This window comes from Lethenteron reissneri, chromosome 44, assembly GCF_015708825.2.
Source record: "Lethenteron reissneri isolate LAM-NWPU_2019-01 chromosome 44, ASM1570882v1, whole genome shotgun sequence".
NCBI lineage: Eukaryota > Metazoa > Chordata > Hyperoartia > Petromyzontiformes > Petromyzontidae > Lethenteron > Lethenteron reissneri.
Window position 1 is genome coordinate 5,053,306 of NC_083822.1, and position 19,484 is coordinate 5,072,789.

The 19,484-nt window shown below is 47.3% G+C and overlaps 1 protein-coding gene across 1 annotated transcript; it reads right to left on the reverse strand.

Annotated features, from left to right (window-relative positions):
• Positions 1-8,562: 8,562 nt before the first annotated feature.
• LOC133353567 (protein shisa-6-like) lies at positions 8,563-17,305 on the reverse strand. The gene is made up of 5 exons (XM_061569900.1): positions 17,275-17,305; positions 14,364-15,195; positions 12,548-12,657; positions 11,357-11,551; positions 8,563-10,171 (listed from the first exon to the last, which is right to left on the reverse strand). Exons 2-5 carry the CDS (start codon positions 14,996-14,998, stop codon positions 9,837-9,839), a joined length of 1,275 nt encoding a protein of 424 aa, XP_061425884.1. The 5' UTR covers positions 14,999-15,195; positions 17,275-17,305; the 3' UTR covers positions 8,563-9,836.
• Between the last annotated feature and the right edge of the window lie 2,179 nt (positions 17,306-19,484).

Here is a 19,484-nt window from a genome sequence, read left to right on the forward strand (position 1 = left end):
TTGAGGTGTGAGTCAGAATTCTTAGGGGTGGCGGGATTAAAGCCCCTTGGGGCATCGATGGTGATGGTGGTGATGGACCCAGTTGCACTGCACTTGGAGATGGCTGTGGAGTATGAAAATAACATTGCTTCATCAGAGCTCCTCGTTGTCAACTTAGACCCTTTTTGATCACTCCTCAAATGCCTCCGCTTCATATTCTCCCAGAACGTAATCTTTTTTTTTTTCCGTGAGATGTGAAAAGGTTCATCGGGGACATTTGAACACAATATTAAAAAGACGGAAATATATATTTGAGAAAAATATCAGAGCGGTGGTGTTTTTTTTATTTTTTATGGAGCAATTTATTTTAAGAGATCTCCGGTCATTGGAGACACATCAACTTTTATAAAACAGGCATTTGAATCGGCTTGTCTAGGTTATGGAAGGTTATTGCCGCAATCGGTTCAATTCAATGCACGTCTGGCTCCCATGTATAGCGTCTGAGTGTAGCAACACTTCATAATAACTTATCTTGCAATTTCTTTTCACATATATCATCGTTTTGTTTACATATTCGTGTTCGAGAAAACCTATATCTGTATAATGTATCTGTAGCTTAGTTTTAGAATTCGTGCTGCGATCAAACTGGAGGTCAACGGCCCTAGCCGATTTGCACTTCAGAGAATTTAAAATTCAGATTTGATTTAATATCGATTTTATTTTTGATTCATCGTGTGATACGGTTTTTTTGCGTGCTGATTACTGTTTACTTAATTGTTGTAATTTATTTCATTTGAATATTTTTCATTATTTTTGTGACAGAGGTCACTTTTGCAAAGGAGACTGATCCTGGTCACTTCAGTTGTCATCTTGGTGATACAAAACGAACTTGAAACTATAATAAAGAGTCCAATGTAAGGCAGCGATGCTGCACATGTGATACATGTGGATGGATGTGTGCACTCTCAACTGTGGTCGTCCGATAGAGAGACTAACATCCGGCATAGGAATGTGGAATTTCCACAACTAGCTGAGGGCTGACGGCAGAAGTTGAGCACCGTACCATTGCTCATTTGAGCATGGAGATAATTTCACTGTTGACTTTGTTCCATTATGCAACGTTTTTTTTGGTAATGTTATATAATTGCACCTCCGATTAGCACGGCTGGCTATGTACGGTGCGAAAGAAGTTCAACATACATACGTTCATAATTTAGAAATACATATGTACAGTACTTTACACATAATACATTTTACTTCACCAGCTAAGAGCCTCATGAGATGCACATCCAGTGATGATTTAGCTGTGGAGATATTTAGAATGCAATGGTGGCCAGTTCTGACGAATCACGTCAGATCTATTCTAAAATCCCCGTTTTTATGATTTTAGGAACATTGCCAAATTGAGATCCATTTTGTCTGATTAGCATCGGTCAACATTTCCCCGCATGTTCCGGCATTTTTCAGAATGTCCGCAGTTATTCAGTCTAAGCAAACACAATTATCTCTATGCAATCTGGGCATTCTTCTTTTAAAAATACATAACTCGCTTTTGAATCGAAAATTCAGTCCGTGCTTCTTCACAACAGAGGCTACGCGAATGGCTCCACGAGCCCTCGTGATAAGCGCTCGTCTCGCGCGATTCACGTCTGCGTCCGCGTGTGACCGCCACGAAGACCACACGGGTCCCCACTAAAAATGTCCCGCCACGTAGTTTGGCATCTCCAGTTCAGCGTCCTCGCTCGGAGAGTTTAACGACCGCCCCGACCACGCTACGTTAACCCCTCTTGATTAGGCAAGTGAGTTCTTATTTCAGGCTTTACTGCGAGCTATGCTTGCGTGCAGTTTAGCAGACACTCCGCACATACATCATTCGCCAATGGTCTGCAATGCAACGTGTGGAGATGCAATGGCCTGTGTGCGGAGAGCTGGCGTGCAGCGTCGGTGTGAACGTGTAGAGATCAAGGGTGGCACAGTCGGGTTTTCTACAATCGGGTTTAATTGTCTTTTTATTTTAAACCCGATCATCTGAGATTGGGAGAAATCCGGGTTCATTGGTTCTAATTGCAGAACCGCACTTCTCAACGATGGACTTCATCCACTCCAAGCTAAGGAACTCACTGGCGCCCACGATTGTGGAGAAGCTCGTGTTCAGCAAGACCAACCTGCCAGCCGCATTCTACGACTACCCCGTGCCCGACGGCCCCGAGTACGACAGCAGCACCGACGAGGAAGCAGCCTAAGCCTTGGATCAGAGTTTCGTATTCATTAAACCAGGTTTTAATTCCCTAAAATCGGGTTTAATTGTATTAAAGAAAAAACCCGATGCCTGCCGCTGGAAAAGTCGGGTTTTTTCCACCCTTGGTAGAGCTATGAAGGGGAGCGGTGGTGCAGCGGTCAGCGCGCTGCGCTCTGAATCGGTTCTCGCTCACAGCCAACACCGGTGACGATCTGAAACGCTCCCGAACCTTTTCGACTCAGTAGCCGGCAGGTTCGGTGTGTAAACATCAGCAATGAGGAGACAAAACGTCCGGGCGTGGGTGATGGCCCTCCCTCGTGTGCCGTGCCGTCTTTTGCTCCAATCGTCTGGGGAGATCATTGTGCGAGTGTGGTGAGCAGATCATCGCTACCCGATGTCGCTCAAAGCAGTTTGAGCGAAGCGTCCTCCGTTGGTGAATTCAGTCACGCAAAGCTTCGTTGGTCAGCAATGTTATGAGCACGTTGGCTATTATCGTAAATAATACCTCGAGGTTATTATTCGATAAAGATTGTGGCATACATCTCGACGTGCACACCTATAGATATGCATACCGCAAACATCGACGCCTATCCACACGAACACACGCCATGCGTACACCGACACATTAACCCGTACGTACACAGCACCCCGATCACCAAACACACATGCAGACAACACACACACACAACTACTGCACTATGGCCACATACATAGTATCCATAATAAACGTTTGTGGGTTAGATCGCGTCATTTATAAATGTGTCATAACCCTCCACCACCCGACACGGCCAATCAGTAAAAAAGTGTCACGTTGACAAAAGACAAATAGTTCACTACTTTGTCTTTTGCCAACGTGACACTTTTTTACTTACTAAATACTTACTAAATAGCGCGATCTAACCCACAAACGTTTATTATGAATAATATTGGTCGCGAAAGCCTACGTGTTAAACTCACATACATAGTACACAAAGACTAATATTCCCGTATAGCCTTAACAAGCTGTAGGAGCAAGTGCAGTTAGCGAGCACCTATGAAGACTGCCAAGGCACACGAGGGGCTGGGTGGCCAGCCCCACGCCCAGCCACCTTTGTCTCCCCAGTGCTGATTACTACACGGGGCTACCAGGTACTCATTTTCGGCTGTGTCTACCTAGGGGAGGTTCAGGACCGGTTCAGATATTCGTCACTGACGTTGACCGCAAGTGGGAACCAAACTCGGGGGGTCGCCGGGCTCGTCGGGCAGTGCGCTAACCGATGCGCCACCGCTCCGCGCACACAACGACACCGTGGGTCGTGAGCTGGCAGGTTACGTAATGAGCGCAGCGAGAGCGTGATACAGAACTGCGGTGTAAGAATTCCCAATAGGGCGTTGCACTGTACCAGCACCATACACGCACTCACTGCCTTTAGCCAAGACAATCCTGAGCTTTCAGGACTCATTTGCAGGAGGGTCATGCTCGGGGTGATTTGGCCAAATCATTTTTTTTATCAGGTTGGATCACATTTATTGGTGTGGGAGGCAGCTGGATTGCCAGAAGTGTTATCCAGCTGGCACCGATTCACCTTCAGCCACTGGCTCTCCGCCGGTCAGTCGACTGATTTTCACTCCTTCGTCGCTACCACACTCCGTGTCGTTTCTGTTCTCGTGAACTTCACTCCGCACATGTTGAGGACTCTGTCTGCCAGGCACCGTTTTGTCTCAGCCATCATCGCACTGTGTTCGACCGCACAACAACAACTCACCCACTCACTCACCTCACCGCAGGTCACCTCACCGCTCTCGCTCTTCTTCCTCCATCGCATTGCTCGACGACTTTCGAAACGGACCTCTCCCGCGTTCCCTCCCACCACATTCACCAGCCCGCACTGACCAGCATGGTGAAGTATGGTCAAACAACTCCGACATTAGATCCAGAGATCGTGATGACGCTGGCTGTAATCATCTCCAGCGAAACGATCTCACAACATGTGAATGTTGTGAGATCGTTTTCCAACAGCAGCAGCAGCAACAAACACCGGTGGTGCTGCTGAACCAGAAATAATTTGGCTGTCGTTTGATTCACGGGACACTTTTATTAACTGGCTGTGTGTCGGGTGGCGGAGGGTTTACGACACACATTGTGACACCACCTCAACTAAAAGGGCTGGACATTGTTGGTGTTAGAGAACCGTGCTATGGCCATTGCTCGCAACATCGCCTATTGGATTCTTTTTTCGATTTAAGCTTTTTTTAAAAAAATTCTTGCTGTGGGTTTCACACCTGATGACGATTGCTTGCGTTGCAATCGAAACGTCGTGATAATTTTATTTTGTATTATTTAATTATTTCCCTTCTACGTAAATTTACCGAAAGAACCAGAAATATCGCCTCTTGGGTTTATTTGTATCTTTAACGGCAGTGGTATTGACGACTGCGTTCAGTGTTCGATGTTGCTCACTGTTGCGATATCACTCCGTGTTTATGGCTTTTCGATGCGCCCCAAAATATCCGCGATATCTTAACCACATGCGAGTGCTTATTTTGCACAAATCGCTCACTAATGAGCATTACCTTTCGCCAGTGTTCCATTTGTTTTGGTGAAACCTCAGACGATTAGGTGGAAGAGGCGTGTAGGCAAAGCGCCGTGCTTGCGGGAGAGTAATTAACCTGCACGCTTTGCTGACGGGGTTGATTCCAACATCTGCGCCGTGCAATGGATGCGTCACAAGAATACCCCAAAGGGCCCTGTGCGCTTACAGCTCTCCTGTGCCTCGTGCCTTTCTCTCCTCGCACATCCACAAAACAAAAGTCTCTGACCCCCCCCCCACTCCGACACAAAGAGGGCGACCTGGCATCGAGGCAGCCCACGAGCTGAGCTCTAATTAATTGTTTTTTTATTATTGAATCGCGGTCGCTCAGCATAGCCCCCAAGCCCAGGAACAGCCAAGCAGCCAGCGACAGTCAGCGCTGTTAAAGACTTTGCTGGAACACTTTGCTGTTTTTTTCCTGGATTTTTTCTATTGCGGGTAGTCACTTTAAGATGTTTCTTTGTTCATGTTTTTTGTTAGTTGCGGTTGCACCCAGATTCAAGAGCCGCATGGCTCACAGGGCTATAGTACCTAATAAATGAAACTGCAAAAATTGAAAATGAAGAGGAGAGTCGAAACGTTTCCTGAATTGAGCAAGAATATTTCACAGCAACAAAAACGCCTGTAAAGAAAATGAGAGAATCTTCTTGGTTCTTTCGGTAAAGTCACGTAGAATGGAAATAATAAAATAATTAAAAAATCGATATAATAAACATAATAAAATAAAATATCTTCTTAGTTCTTTCGGTACCGAAACAACCAAGAAGATGAATCCCTGCAGTCACGAAAGCTTTAAATCGAAATAAAATAAAATATTTATAATGTTTTATTTTTATTATTTTATTATTTCCATTCTACGTGACTTTACCGAAAGAACAGGAAGATGAATCCCTGCAGTCACGAAAGCTTTAAATCGAAATATGAGAGAATATGCAGTGTTCACATTTGGTCGTTACGTTTTTTTGTTACTTTAAAAGCTGATTAACTCTTAGGTGAAGTTCGCGTTTGTTGTTGGTCTGTCGCGTCGGGCTCACATTTGCTTCATCGGTCGGGATCATTGCGTTGGGGACGTAATGCCGCGTTGCAGCGCGAGGAATTAAACGCGCAAACCGCGGTGATCAAACTCCAACGTCGCCATAGCGCAGTCTGCTGTGACCTCTGCTGGAACGGAGCGGAATCGCTCGGGGTCGAGGGAATGCCGCGATGCGGATGGTGATGTTTGAGCGACGGTGGTGAGAGTGAGTCGGATTATCCTGATGTTCTTGTTGGTACCCCCCTGAATTATCTGACTCTTCTATTCATCATCCATCCGGCTGCATAGCCACCACGGGTAGGGGTTGCCAACTGTCCTGGGTTTCCCAGGACCCTCCGCTTGATGCGGTGGTAGTGCTGTCATCATGGGAAATCTTTAAAAATCTTCCCGGGACGTAATAAGTCCCGGTTTTTCTCACGTGCATCGTGTGAAGACGCCGTTTGTAGACGATACGTTCACAAGCAGCTATCCGCTCTTTCTCTCTTTCTCGGTGTTGTGAGATATTCTTACTCGCACGATGTCCCGCTAGTTTATTTTATTGTAGCTCAGAGTTGGCAACCCAAGTGGAAGGGGTTTAAGTTAAACTCTCCCACCCCGTCCCACGAAGGGTTAACCTACTCCCTTGCGGCCCCCACCGACCAAGTAAAAAAAAGAATTTGGTGAAATATTTAACATCAGTGAATGTGTGTTCTTGTGCTCAGCATGGAATGCAAGCCCATTGCACTTCACCTGCCACAGGGCGTCAGATCAGCTCCCTTTCAACATTCAGATCGCATGCACGCTCTTGTTTGCTGCTGCTGCTCATTGCCGATATGTGCGAGGGTTATTTTGTGCATGCGTAACGCTGTGTGAAACCCAATTATTATTATCGCTCTCATTGTTCCCCGGATTTTCTTGGATGTAGGGAGCCTGAGTGAGTGAGTGCTTGATGTTGAACCACGTGCTCCATGCTTGGGTCACCCCCGTGCTCTTAGTCGGGTTTGTTCATTTTTTTTTCAGTTATTTTTGAAATTATTTTTCTATGATGTTTTTTTTGCGGGCGATAAAAAAAGTACGATTTTTTTAGATGCAAATTTGCGTGAATGACGGTATTTAAATTATTACACTGTATACACAGGGAGGATTGCGAGTGCCATAAAAGCAGAATGCGGTAGACACGGGCAGATCCAATCGCTGCTCAAATCTGTTGAGCGCTTGGCATTTGGGTTGAAGTTTTTATTTATTTTTTTAACATTGTATGTACGTACGGTGGCCGTCTTTCACACCGTACGTAGCCAACCATGCTAATCGGAGGTGACTGTGTTGTGTGCCCCCCACTAACCCCCCCCCTCCCAACTCATCTGCAGGGCTTCGTCTATTTCTCACGCGGCTATCGACTGCCTTCACCAACGGGGCGATCCCAAGCCGCACTGCCCTGTGGATGCTCGCGTGTAGCGGGCACAACCCGCATCTCTATCCACTGCTGGATGAGGGCATCCCCACGCCGTGCGGGTCGTGGCGGTTATTTGACCGAACTCGATACTGAGTGAAGGTGGGGAGCATCGATTTACAGTACAACCATTGAAATTGCAGCACTGCTATCAACATACCGGGGATGTGTTCCAGATTTTAAGATTAATCAGAATAATAATCTGGCCCGCATACGACATTTCGGATGGTCCAAAAATAATGTCCTGTTTCCGATTTTATATTACTCCACTTTGTGTGCTTATCCCGCCAAAACTGGTGTCACATGGCATCGGATGACGTCACTTTTGTAAGCACGTTTGAATTAATACGTCGTGGTAATTATCTGTAAATCCTGAAAAATATATATCTAAAGTTGTCCTTCAAAATAAAAATAAAAATATAAAATTGCGCCATGCTAAATGTTTCATCCAAAAGTTTATCCGAACATCATAGCCCCCGCAGCAAACTACACTCACGCTATACATGATGGTCACCCATCCGGGCACTCCACACTAAACAGGGAAACGTTGGGCCAACCTTGGTCCAACCGTTCCAACCTCAATGCCAATGTTTACTGGGTTTCCAGGCTCGATGCTTACTCTTTGTTAGTTTCGTTAAAGTCACGTAGGTGAAAACGAAATAAAAATTAAAATGACTAAATTAAATCACCTGAAGACGGAAGCTTGTGTTGCCTCCGAAACGTCGTGATTTTTATTTTTTATTTTTATTAATTTTAATGTTTTACCTACGTGACTTTACCGAAAAAACCTAAGAATATTTAAATCACGACGTTTCGGAAGCAACACAAGCCTCCGTCATCAGGTGTGACTGCTCCAGCAAAATTACTGTAGCGTATAAAGCGAGCTTTTTAGAGACACGTGGTTATATAGGGTACTAGGGGGGGGGAGGAGCCAATGAGTCGTGGGGGGGGGGGGGGGGGCATGCGGCAGGTCGTGTGGCGTCAAATCTAGAATTAAGGCTCCATGCTGTTTAGCTTCTTCCAAGATCCAAAGAGGCCGCAAGATCCGGGTTGTTTTTGTCAAGGGCTTGGCAGTCTCAATCGTGGCTTACCCGGGGGGGAAAGCTGGAGGAAATCCCTTTCATCATCATCATCCACACATTGTTTAAAGATTAGTCATTTATGTGATGCTTTATTAAACCAAAAAACACGACAGCCCTTTGAATAATAATAATAATACATTAACAGAGATCGTCATTGGGAAAATGTTAAGCGAGGTGTTTTATCACTCAGCCAATCAAACTTTATTTCTTTGATGCACCTTTTTTTTTAATCCAATGTGCCTGTACATCAAATTATTATACTCCATAACACTTTACAACCATGCAGTTAAAATAGCAATTGGGTTCATCTACAACCGTACATTTTGCAACATTAATTTAATCTTTAGCTGTAAATGCCAGGCTACGTACATATATATATATACACCTATGTAAAAACACAGGAGTTGTTTTTGTGCAGTTATTGGTGACCGGGACAAGATCATGTCAGTATCTACACACGTCCATCTGATTTAACCACATGGCCGACAAAAATCCTTCACTTTTACCCCACATATAGAATACAATTTTACTTTGGTCCATCAGCCTATGGGCCTTCTGAGCCAGTGTTTTCCAGCAGCGTCGATTGAACCCTGTACAGGTTTCAACTTCTCCACGTCTCACCAGCAGGGACGTGGCTTGTTCAACAATCGCTGTTGGTTTTTCTGGGATCACAGGAGGTAAAGAACACGCGGACACTGTGGGGCCAGTTTAGCAGAGAACCGTCACAAAGGAATGCAAATACAATAAAGTGCAGTCTCCATCTCGTATTATTCATTCCATCTCTCTCTGGCCGAGTTTCTATGAAAAAGGGCCAATGCTCGAAACGTCGTCCGAGTCAAATAAAAATACACCGCACTGAAAACAGATCTCATTGTGCAGCAAAAACAAAACAAGTGGCCAATTTAAACAAAAACGAAACCCTGTCGCTTGTTTGAGTAACCCAGATAACGCGTTCCTGGAAGGACAACGCACGGCATCAAAAGGGAAAACCCAAAGACTGAGGTTCAAGTCGGGTAAATTAATTAATGGAATGTGGTAGTAGGTTTTTACCCTTTTAAACTGGTACAAAACTGACACCTTTATTCAAGGCATCATGTTTGCAATAACCACAACACAAGTAGTCAAAAAATCAAACAAAAAATTAACCCGTAAAAACTAAATTTTTCACTATGAATCCAGTTTAAAAGGGTAAAAACCTACTACTATATTTTGCCACTGGTAAAAGAGATCTCATAATGGAATGTGTTTCAAACGTGGCAGATTGCTGCCCTCTACTGTGTGAATCGGGGGACACCTGAAGAAGGGATCTCAGAGGTAGCTCTGTGGTGTCCACTTCAGCGGACCAGCCTCCGACTCAACCGGTTGCGCCACACCTCTTCGAGAGATGCCAATGGGTTCCTCGTTTCACGGCGCGATGCCGATAGCAACAAACGGGATAACAATTCGGGGTGAGAGGCGGGGGGGAAACTACAACAACGTTTTAAAGTTGTAGGAGCCCCTGCTTCTACACGACGACCTCTCGCTTTGAGTAGGTGGAGTGATACGTGCGGGTCGGCCCTCGGTTCAGCTGCTGCGTGCTGTGGTCCACGGTTGTAGACCTACGACCCTGCCAACGGGGGTCTTGCGGCGGCTGGGCGCCAGCCGAGGAATCCTGCCACCGAAACCCGCCGGGATCCGAATACATCTTGGTCATTCGGAGTTTGCAAGGGGTCCCGCATGCCGCTTGCTGGTGGCGATGGGGGTGCGGGGCCCGCGGGAGGGCCTGGATCACGGGGTGCCTTCCTGCTGTTCGCTCTGAGCGGCGGCCCTCATGGCGACACCTGGAGTCATCGTCGTCGTCTTGTGTGGTGAGAGAGGGGGGGGAGAGAGAGGTGGGCAGGGAGATGAGAGAGCGAGAGAGAGGAGGGAGAGAGATGGGAAAGGAAATGATGTAAGTTTCAAGTTGACTGTATTTTGTCTAGCCAGCCGAGAGCTCGTTTGGCCAGGAGAGTCTAATTTGGTTCACTAAAATGACAAATTCTAGATTTGAAGTTTTCGTGACTGCAAGGATTCATACTCTTTGGTTGTTTCGCCCACACACTCACCATGGCCCCTCCCCCTCCCTCCATCCCCCGCGACTATAAAATTCCTCGTCACAGCCATCTCTGAGACACACTTAAGCGGTTGTGCTTTCGCTACGTTGCCCCCACCTGAAGAAGGACGCTTGTGTTGCGCCCGAAACGTCGTGATTTAATTTAGTTGTTTTTTCATTTATTTTATTTTTTACCGAAAATTTCAAAAGCAAAGCAAACAAAAAAAAGCGCAGCAATGAAGCAAATAGAAATGAGAGCAAACCCAACTGCGTCGCATGAGAAATAGATGATATTGGATAAACATGAGTCAGTGTCAAGCGATAAAGTCGCTGTTAGCTTAATTCGGCTCCGGCAGATTTATTTTTAGACTGATTATGGTGCAATTCCGATTTAAGTTACGGCAGCGTTAAACCGATATCTGGCGACTACATGGAGACATTAGCACCACCGAACATATTGGAGTATTCTAGATTTGAAGCTTTCGTGACTGCAAGGATTCATACTCTTAGGTTTTTTCGGTAAAGTCACGTAGGTAAAAAATAAAATTAAAAGTTAATAATGGAAATAAAATAATAAATCACGTTTCGGGGGCAACACAAGTCTCCGTCATCAGGTGGGACCGTCACAGCTAAAATGATGCAGTAATTTTAGCTGTGACGGTCCCACCTGATGACGGAGACCTGTGTTGCCTCCGACACGTCGTGATTTATTATTTTATTTTATTTCCATTATTAACTTTTAATTTCATTTTTTACCTACGTGACTTTACCGAAAAAACCTAAGAGTATATTGGAGTATACTGCTGCTGCTTATCACGATGAAGACTTGGCGAATTACAATAATACTGCTGATAATAGTGATTACGGCAATGGTTTGGATAAGAATGCTGCTAATGCCGCTGTTGCTGCAGCTGATGATGATGATGTTGACGACAAGGATGATGCAAACTCACCGAGCGAGTTCATGGAGGACACGCTGTGCCTGCGTCGCTTGGGGGAGGCGAGCAGGGTCTCTATGGTGGGCACGGACAAGGGGGGCATTGGGGGCATGGCCGAGGGTGGGTGGTGGGGGCTGTGCTGCCCGGCCAATGCGTTCTGCACAAAGAACGCCGCTCCTCCATACACAGCGGTGCCCAGCGTCGATGTTTCTAGGACAACATCGTCATCGTCACCATCATCATCATCGTCACCAACATCATCATCGTCACCATAATCATCATCATCGTCACCATCATCATCATCACCAACATCATCATCGTCAACATAATCATCATCATCACCATCATCATCGTCACCAACATCATCATCGTCACCAACATCATCATCGTCACCATCATCATCGTCACCATCATCATCGTCACCATCATCATCGTCACCATCATCATCATCATAAGGAGCAGCGACAGAAGCAGAGGAAGCAGCAGAACCATCATAAGCAGTGGCAACAGAAACAGCTTCATTGGCATCAGCTTTATCATCATCAGAGGAAGCAGCAGAAGAAGCACTATCCTTTAGCATCATCAGCAGCAAGAGCAGCAGTACCAGCAGCATTATCATCATCGTCATCAATATCATCGTGATAACCAGCATAAGCATAATTCCACACTTTAGCTTTAAATAGCAATAATTGCCAGATCATCATCGTAACCATCACTGTTACCATGATCATTGTTGTTAGCGTAGTGGTGCGGTCAGTGGGTGGCAGCAGAGAAGTGCACACGCTGGGTGTGTCCCCTGCTTTAGGATTCATCCGAAAAATCCGTGAAAACCGACCCCAACACGGGATTTCGGACGATCCGACACGGGTTTTGTTTCAGTTTGATCCGAACGTGTGACGTCACCGGGGGAGAGCTATAGATCTCATGGCATCACGTCCGCCCTTCTGCCAAACGTGGTGGCACTGTGTGGCATGGTTGTTTGGAAAGGCTGCGTAGTTGAAGCAGATCGGGGCGGTCCACCTCTCCCTGTGTCCCGGTTGAGCCTCCCAGAAACGATCTTTTTTTTTTCAAATGAGTCAAATAGGACATTTCAGACGCCACGTACTACGTGTTGAAACGATCTCTCTCCCTCGCTTTGGTAAGGGAAGATGTGCGATGCACTAATGAGCACAGTGATGGGGGAGGTGGAGAGAATCTGGAACCTACCACATGCAAACTCCGCAGAGGTGGTTGTTGCTGCTGCTGTTGCTCTTTCTTCTTCAGGCCCTGCACGTTGCATCCCCAGTTGTCCTTCCCGCTGTACTATCTCCGAGAGCCTTGGGGGGGGGGGGGGGGAGAGCACGGTGGATAGATGCAAGGGGAGACAAAAGAGGGTTCATTGTAACTTCATCAATGCCATTGTTCTGGAGGAGTCCATTAACTTTCCTGATAATGGGTAGTGATTGGATTGCATTATCAATTCTCTTTGAGCGGTTACAAGACGTTACAGGTGGTACCACGACCCCCATTACATTACGAGATACTCTATATCAATAGATAATGCATCTCAATGTGTACATGAACAATTCAATGCAAGTATTGTGATTGTAACCATGTGCATTAGTCATCGGTGCACAGATGTATAGTTACGCCCCCAATGTTCTTCTTAAACAATAACATTATCGACTTCACATCATCATCATCATCACAATGATGATTATCATCGGCAGTAGCAGTTTCATTGCTTTCATCATCAGCTTCATCATCATTATCTTCATCCTCTCCATCACTAACCATGTCATCTCAATCGCCACGCTACTACCACCTTCATCACCATCACCTCATTTGTATCATTAGTCCTTTTGTCTTTTGCGTCGATTGTATCAGGTCAGAGGACAAGGCGTGCGATTGAAAACTCTCACATGCAGGGAAGTGCATCGCCCCGTATTCGAAAACGGCCCATGATAGGATATATCACAGGACTAGTTCTGAGATCCCGTCAAATAAATTTAAACCACAACTAGACACCTTTGCCACGTGGCAATGGCACTCACATGTGGATTTCTAATTTTCAGAGCTTAGAATAATTTTACCAAACTAAGAGAGAAAAAAAAACCTATTTTAAGTGATCAATTTTTTGCAGGCCCACCGCTCTGGGATGATCAATTGGTATTCGTATTCTTAGGTTTTTTCGGTAAAGTCATGTAGGTAAAAATTTTAAATTAATAAAAGTAATATAAGACTGAAGCTTGTGTTGCCTCCGAAACGTCGTGATTTTATTTTATTTTTATTTTACTTTTATTAACTTAAATTTTTACCTACGTGACTTTACCGAAAAAAACCTAAGAATATGAATCCTTGCAGTCACGAAAGCTTCAAATCTAGAATGATCAATTGGCTCCACTCGAGACGCGGGTTTAATCATCACGTACGAGCAGTGGCTGACTCCCGGACGCCTCCACATCAGAATGCTGCTGCCTGCTCCATTGTCAATTAACCGTGGCACGACCATCGCTAAACCACCACGAATCCATCCACATTCATATCGACATTTATTTGAGATGATTTTAAGAATTCAACCGTGGGGGGTTCGGTGGCTTATTCTTCTGCCCCCCCCCCCCCCAACACGAAGGCGGCTGGGCACCCTCCAACCCCCCACGACACTACGGAGATCACCACGACGACAAGAGACAAAGATCCCCCGTGTAGCCTTCACAGACTGTAGGAGCAAGTGCTGCTAGCGAGTAGCTCCGATGAAGGCCGGCGCTGTGGCACACGAGGGGATGGGTGGCCAGCACCACCCTCGATCGCCCAGTGGCGATGTTTACACACCGCACCAGCTACTCATTTGAGTATCTGCAGGAATTCATAATCAAAGAACCTATCTACGTGACTTTACCGAAAGACCCAAAAGAATATGAATTCCTGCAGTCACGAAAGCTTTAAGCCCACGCATGTGGCTACTTATGCTATTGGGATGACCCGGCGCACTGCCCGCAACCACCGCAACCACCACCGCCACCACCCGCTCACACTCCGACACCTGCTCGCTCTGCCGATCTCCCGCTGTGCCGCCAACTTGCGCAGCCCGATGCCGGCGAACACCGCCGCCACCACGAGCAGGGCGCCCACCCCGCACGCGGCGAGCACCACAGCCTGCTGCGGGTAGTGTTTGTCGTGCGGGAAGGTGCCCGGAGCGTCGCCGGCGCCCAGGTGCTGCTCCACGTCGGCCCAGCCCGGTGAGTCGTAGTTGTTGCACGATCGCTGGTCCAGCTTCTCGCGCAGGTACTGGCAGCAGAAGCGAAATCCGCAGGTGCCGCAGCAGTGCGTGTAGGGCTTGGTGCGGCAGTCGAACGGTGCGTCCCACTGGCCCATCACGTCGTAGTAACCGCGGCAAGTCTCGACCGGCTCCTTGATGATCGCCGGAACCACCGCTGCCTCCTCATCGGCGCGTGTCTCCTCCATCCCTTGGCCATGATGAATCTTGCTGTGCATGTCTCCTGCTGGTTTTGGTGGTGAGACTCCGTGCAGTGTGCCGATTGGGTCGATGCCCTTGCTGCTGCTGCTGTTTGAGGTTCGGCGAGATGCAGGAGATGCGGCCGAGCTGATCTGGAGGTCGCTCAGACTCAGGATGATGGTGGTCGTCATCATCGTCGTGGCTATCACCGCCACCATCATCCTTTTCAACACCGACACCGTCGACTGGAAGGTGTTGTGTCGTTGCTGACGCTACCACCACCAGAACGCGATCACGGGATGGGAAGAATGAGCAGCACTTTGTTTAGAGGAGGAGGAGGGTGACATGTAGATGGGTGACGGTTCGATTTGAGGTCCGGATCCAAAATGGTCGGGGCTCACAGCTCCACACGAATCCTCTGAAGAACGACACCAGATTTGTTATATAGAGAGATAGACATCCAACTCTCGCTGCGACAGTCTGTGACCCCAATGCACCCTGTCAATGCCCCCCGCAGGGCAGGCAATGCCCTTCCCCCCCAAACTAAAGGTCAGATAGTCGCGCAACGCACTTCTAACACGTGTACCACTCTCATTCACGCAGTCGGTGCCGTATCGCGTGGATTGGCATGGGTCATGGTGCAGCTTCACTGCCTACACACTCGATCGATGCGACACTGAACACAGTTACATACGGAGCCTGAAGGGTTTGGCTCGTGAGAGCTTTAATCCATGAACAACATCACGAAAACACATACGGCTAATGCAAGGGGCGCCACGGTGGCGAGATGTTAACTACCTCGCCTGGTATACAGGAGGTCGTGGGTTCTGTCCCGACCCTGACGCCTGCTGTATATTTGGAGTGTGCATGTTTTCTCTCTCCGTGCTCGCGTGAATTTTTCTCTGGGTCCTCCGGTTTTGCTCTCCACATTTAGAAACGTGAGTTTAGAGTATGTGGCCGCTATGCATTTTAACACGATAAGCCACTTCGTTAAGCTGTACATTTGTGGCCACATCGCTTTTAAAAATGAGCGATATAGTTGAGTGGGTCTTACTTGGTAAAATATAAAAAATGTCTAGTAAAAATGACTTTATAACCGCACTCAAGTCGCATGGTTATCACGTAATTCACTGTTATTGGCCACACGGAGACATTAACTCCGCTGAACGTCTGCCACACCGGGTGGTACTGACGAGTGAGGCATCTTGTCCTGTGCTCATGCACGACGCGGATGGCTTCATCAGTTTGCACGAATTCACGTGCCCTGAAAGGGGGGAAGGTATTGGAAGAGGTCCCATCACTCTGTGCGGTAGTAGATGCGTTCCAAAAAAGGGCGCACAAAGCGAAACCGCACGAGGAGACAGCTGCCTGATTAGTAGTACACAAAAAGATTCCCCGTGTAGCCTGAACAGACTGTCGGGGCAAGTGCTGTTAGCGAGCATCTATCAAGGCCGGCACGGCACATGAGGAGGTGAGTGGCCAACACCACGCCCGGCCGCCTTTGTCTCCCTAGTGGCGAAGTTTACACATTACACCAGGTACTCATTTGAAGCTGAGTCAACCTAGGGGAGACCCAAGACCGGGTAAAATCATCGTCACTGGTGTTGGCCGTGAGCGGGAATTTAACCCAGGACGCCAGGTTTGTAGCGCAGCGCGCTAACCACTTCACTACCGCTCCCCGCTAGAAGTACACACACACCACAGCACACACAGTGCACACACACCACAGTACACACATTGCACACACAGTACACACAGTGTACACACAGCACACACAGTACACACACAGTACACACATGCACACCACAGAACACAGTACACACACACAACACAGCACACAGTACACGCACACACCACAGCACACAGTACACACACACAACAGTACACACACAGTGCACACACAGTACACACACCACAGTACACACAGTGCACACACAGTACACACAGTACACACATCATAGTACACACACACAGTACACACACAGTACACACACACAGTACACACACAGTACACACACGCACACCACAGCACACACAGTACACACACACAACACAGCACACAGTACACACAGTACACATAGTACACGCACACACCGCAGCACACACAGTACACACACAATGTCCGACCACATAGCCGCATGTGAGCGAATTCAAACCGCATAGTATATAACAACTAACGGATAGAACGAGGTTAGCCGCAAATACGTGAAAATCGCACTAACTGAAACCGCGTGAAGCGAGGGAACCCTGTACAGTATATGAAAACAAATGGTTAAAACTATATACAGCATTTAGATAGTATAGCTTCACCGAGAGAGCTTGCAGAAAGTAACGAACACACAGATCAAAAGAAGAGACGGGTGAATAGAGGGTAGAATAAATATGCTAAAATCGAGGCTATTCACAGCAATAGTGTGCAAACATTTCCAATCCAAAATTGGATTGGAGAAAATAATTGCACACAGATAAACGGAGAGAGTACGAAACAATCTCAGACCTGCGGACAATACGATCACCAATAGAAATGTACCACAGGACGTTATACATAACGACTTAACGAAAAACTCTGAGAAACCCACAGTATAGGCCAGCGGTCGGGAACCTATGGCTCGCGAGCCATATATGGCTCTTCCGGTGACGGCATATGGCTCCCAGACAATTTTGAGTTGAAAAAAATAAAAATAATAAAAAATCAGTTTGGAACTGATTTTAAAATACTTGTGATATTGCTTAATAATACTGTGTCTTTTTAAGGTAAACAGAAATTAGTTTTGAAGATAAATTTCACGGGTCACGGGTCCCGTGACCAGAAGTCGCATTAAAAGTAAGACATATTTAATTTATTATACGTTAAAAATACTATATGGCTCTCAATGAAAGATATTTAGAAATATTTGGCTTTTATGGCTCTCCCAGTCAAAAAGGTTCCCGACCCCTGGTATAGGCAATGCATATATTGCACTTCTTTCGCACCGTACGTAGCCAACCGCGCTAACCGCAAAAAGCAGTTCTAAAGAAGTGAGTTTTCAACCTATATTTAAAAGCGCTTAGCTCCAGTGGCTTCCTAATATCGGAAGGAACTGCGTTCCAGACGGCCGCAGAAGCGCATCTGGAAGAAAGTGCGCGATGGAGTGACCGTCTTTGTTCGATGGCCAGCCAAAAGGCGCTGCGAGGATGACCGGAGCTTCGTGTGATGGTTCATGCTCCTTGACGAAATGAAGTTCACAGGCCAAAGAGACACAACTGGAGAGAGAACTGGAAAACACGAGGGAGTGCGCACAGTATGTAGTTGTTAAAGGCGGACCGAGATCAAAATGATCAATTAAAGTCGCAGGTAAACAGCGGGTTGCAGAACGTCACGGCACTTGCCGCAAACAGTCTGTTAAGGCTATACGGGGGATCTTTGTGTTTGTGTGTGTGTGGAGATAATGGAACAAAGCGGGATGTGTGTGTGTGAATAGTGAATGAGAAAACAAATCCATTGGCCTACTTGTGGCGTCCAGATCGATGTTTGCCCCTCGAGTTATTTGTTTCAATATCGCGACCTTGCTCCTGAATTCGAGCTCATGGAGGCGCATCAGCAGGCGTCGCCTTCAATCGGGAAATATCGCAGCAAAGCACCCGGCCTCAGTTCCTCCCCCCGGCGGGTGATGTCCACACCTTACCAAGGTACTCGTTTAAGGCTGAGTTTACCTAGGGGAGGCTCAGGACCGTCACTCATGTTCGCCGTGGTCAGAAATCAAACTCAGTTTTTTGTCCGGACGTTTCGTCGTGCAGTGCACTCGCCACTGCACCACGGCTCCCAATGTGTACGTGTGTAATGGGTTCAACCGAGTCGCAGACGTAGACTTGGAGACAACACACGGGGTAATTTCCCCTAAACAGAATAACAACCTATGGTGGTGACCACCAGGCTAACTACACTAGTTACCACGTGACTGGTGTAGTTAACCTGGTGGTGACCACCAGGCTAACTACACCAGTTACCACGTGACTGGTGTAGCTAGCCACGTGGTGACCACCAGGCTAACTACACTAGTTACCACGTGACTGGTGTAGCTAGCCACGTGGTGACCACCAGGCTCACTACACTAGTTACCACGTGACTGGTGTAGTTAGCCACGTGGTGACCACCAGGCTAGCTACACTAGTTACCACGTGACTGGTGTAGCTAGCCACGTGGTGACCACCAGGCTAACTACACTAGTTACCACGTGACTGGTGTAGCTAGCCACGTGGTGACCACCAGGCTAACTACACTAGTTACCACGTGACTGGTGTAGCTAGCCACGTGGTGACCACCAGGCTCACTACACTAGTTACCACGTGACTGGTGTAGTTATCCTGGTGGTGACCAGCAGGCTAATTACACTAGTTACAACGTAACTGCTACTACGGACCGGGACCAACAGCTTGGGTCCGGGTCCACGTGTTGGAGACTCGTAGAACGTTGACGAAGGTTTCTTCAGGATGAACAACAATGCCGATGCCTCTGGGGACCCGGCTTATATTCTCTGCGGCGTGGCCGGCTCCCACCTTGACCACGTCCACCTTCTAGAATCCTCGGGAAAGATCTCGGTCCCAGTCACGCGACCACCCCTAGCCATGGCCTCGAGTAACCTCATCCTTCGTCGGGCACCCACACACCCTGTCCTGTAGGGGTTGGCACTGCACGCCAAGCGCGATGCCATCCAGCGCTATTAATTA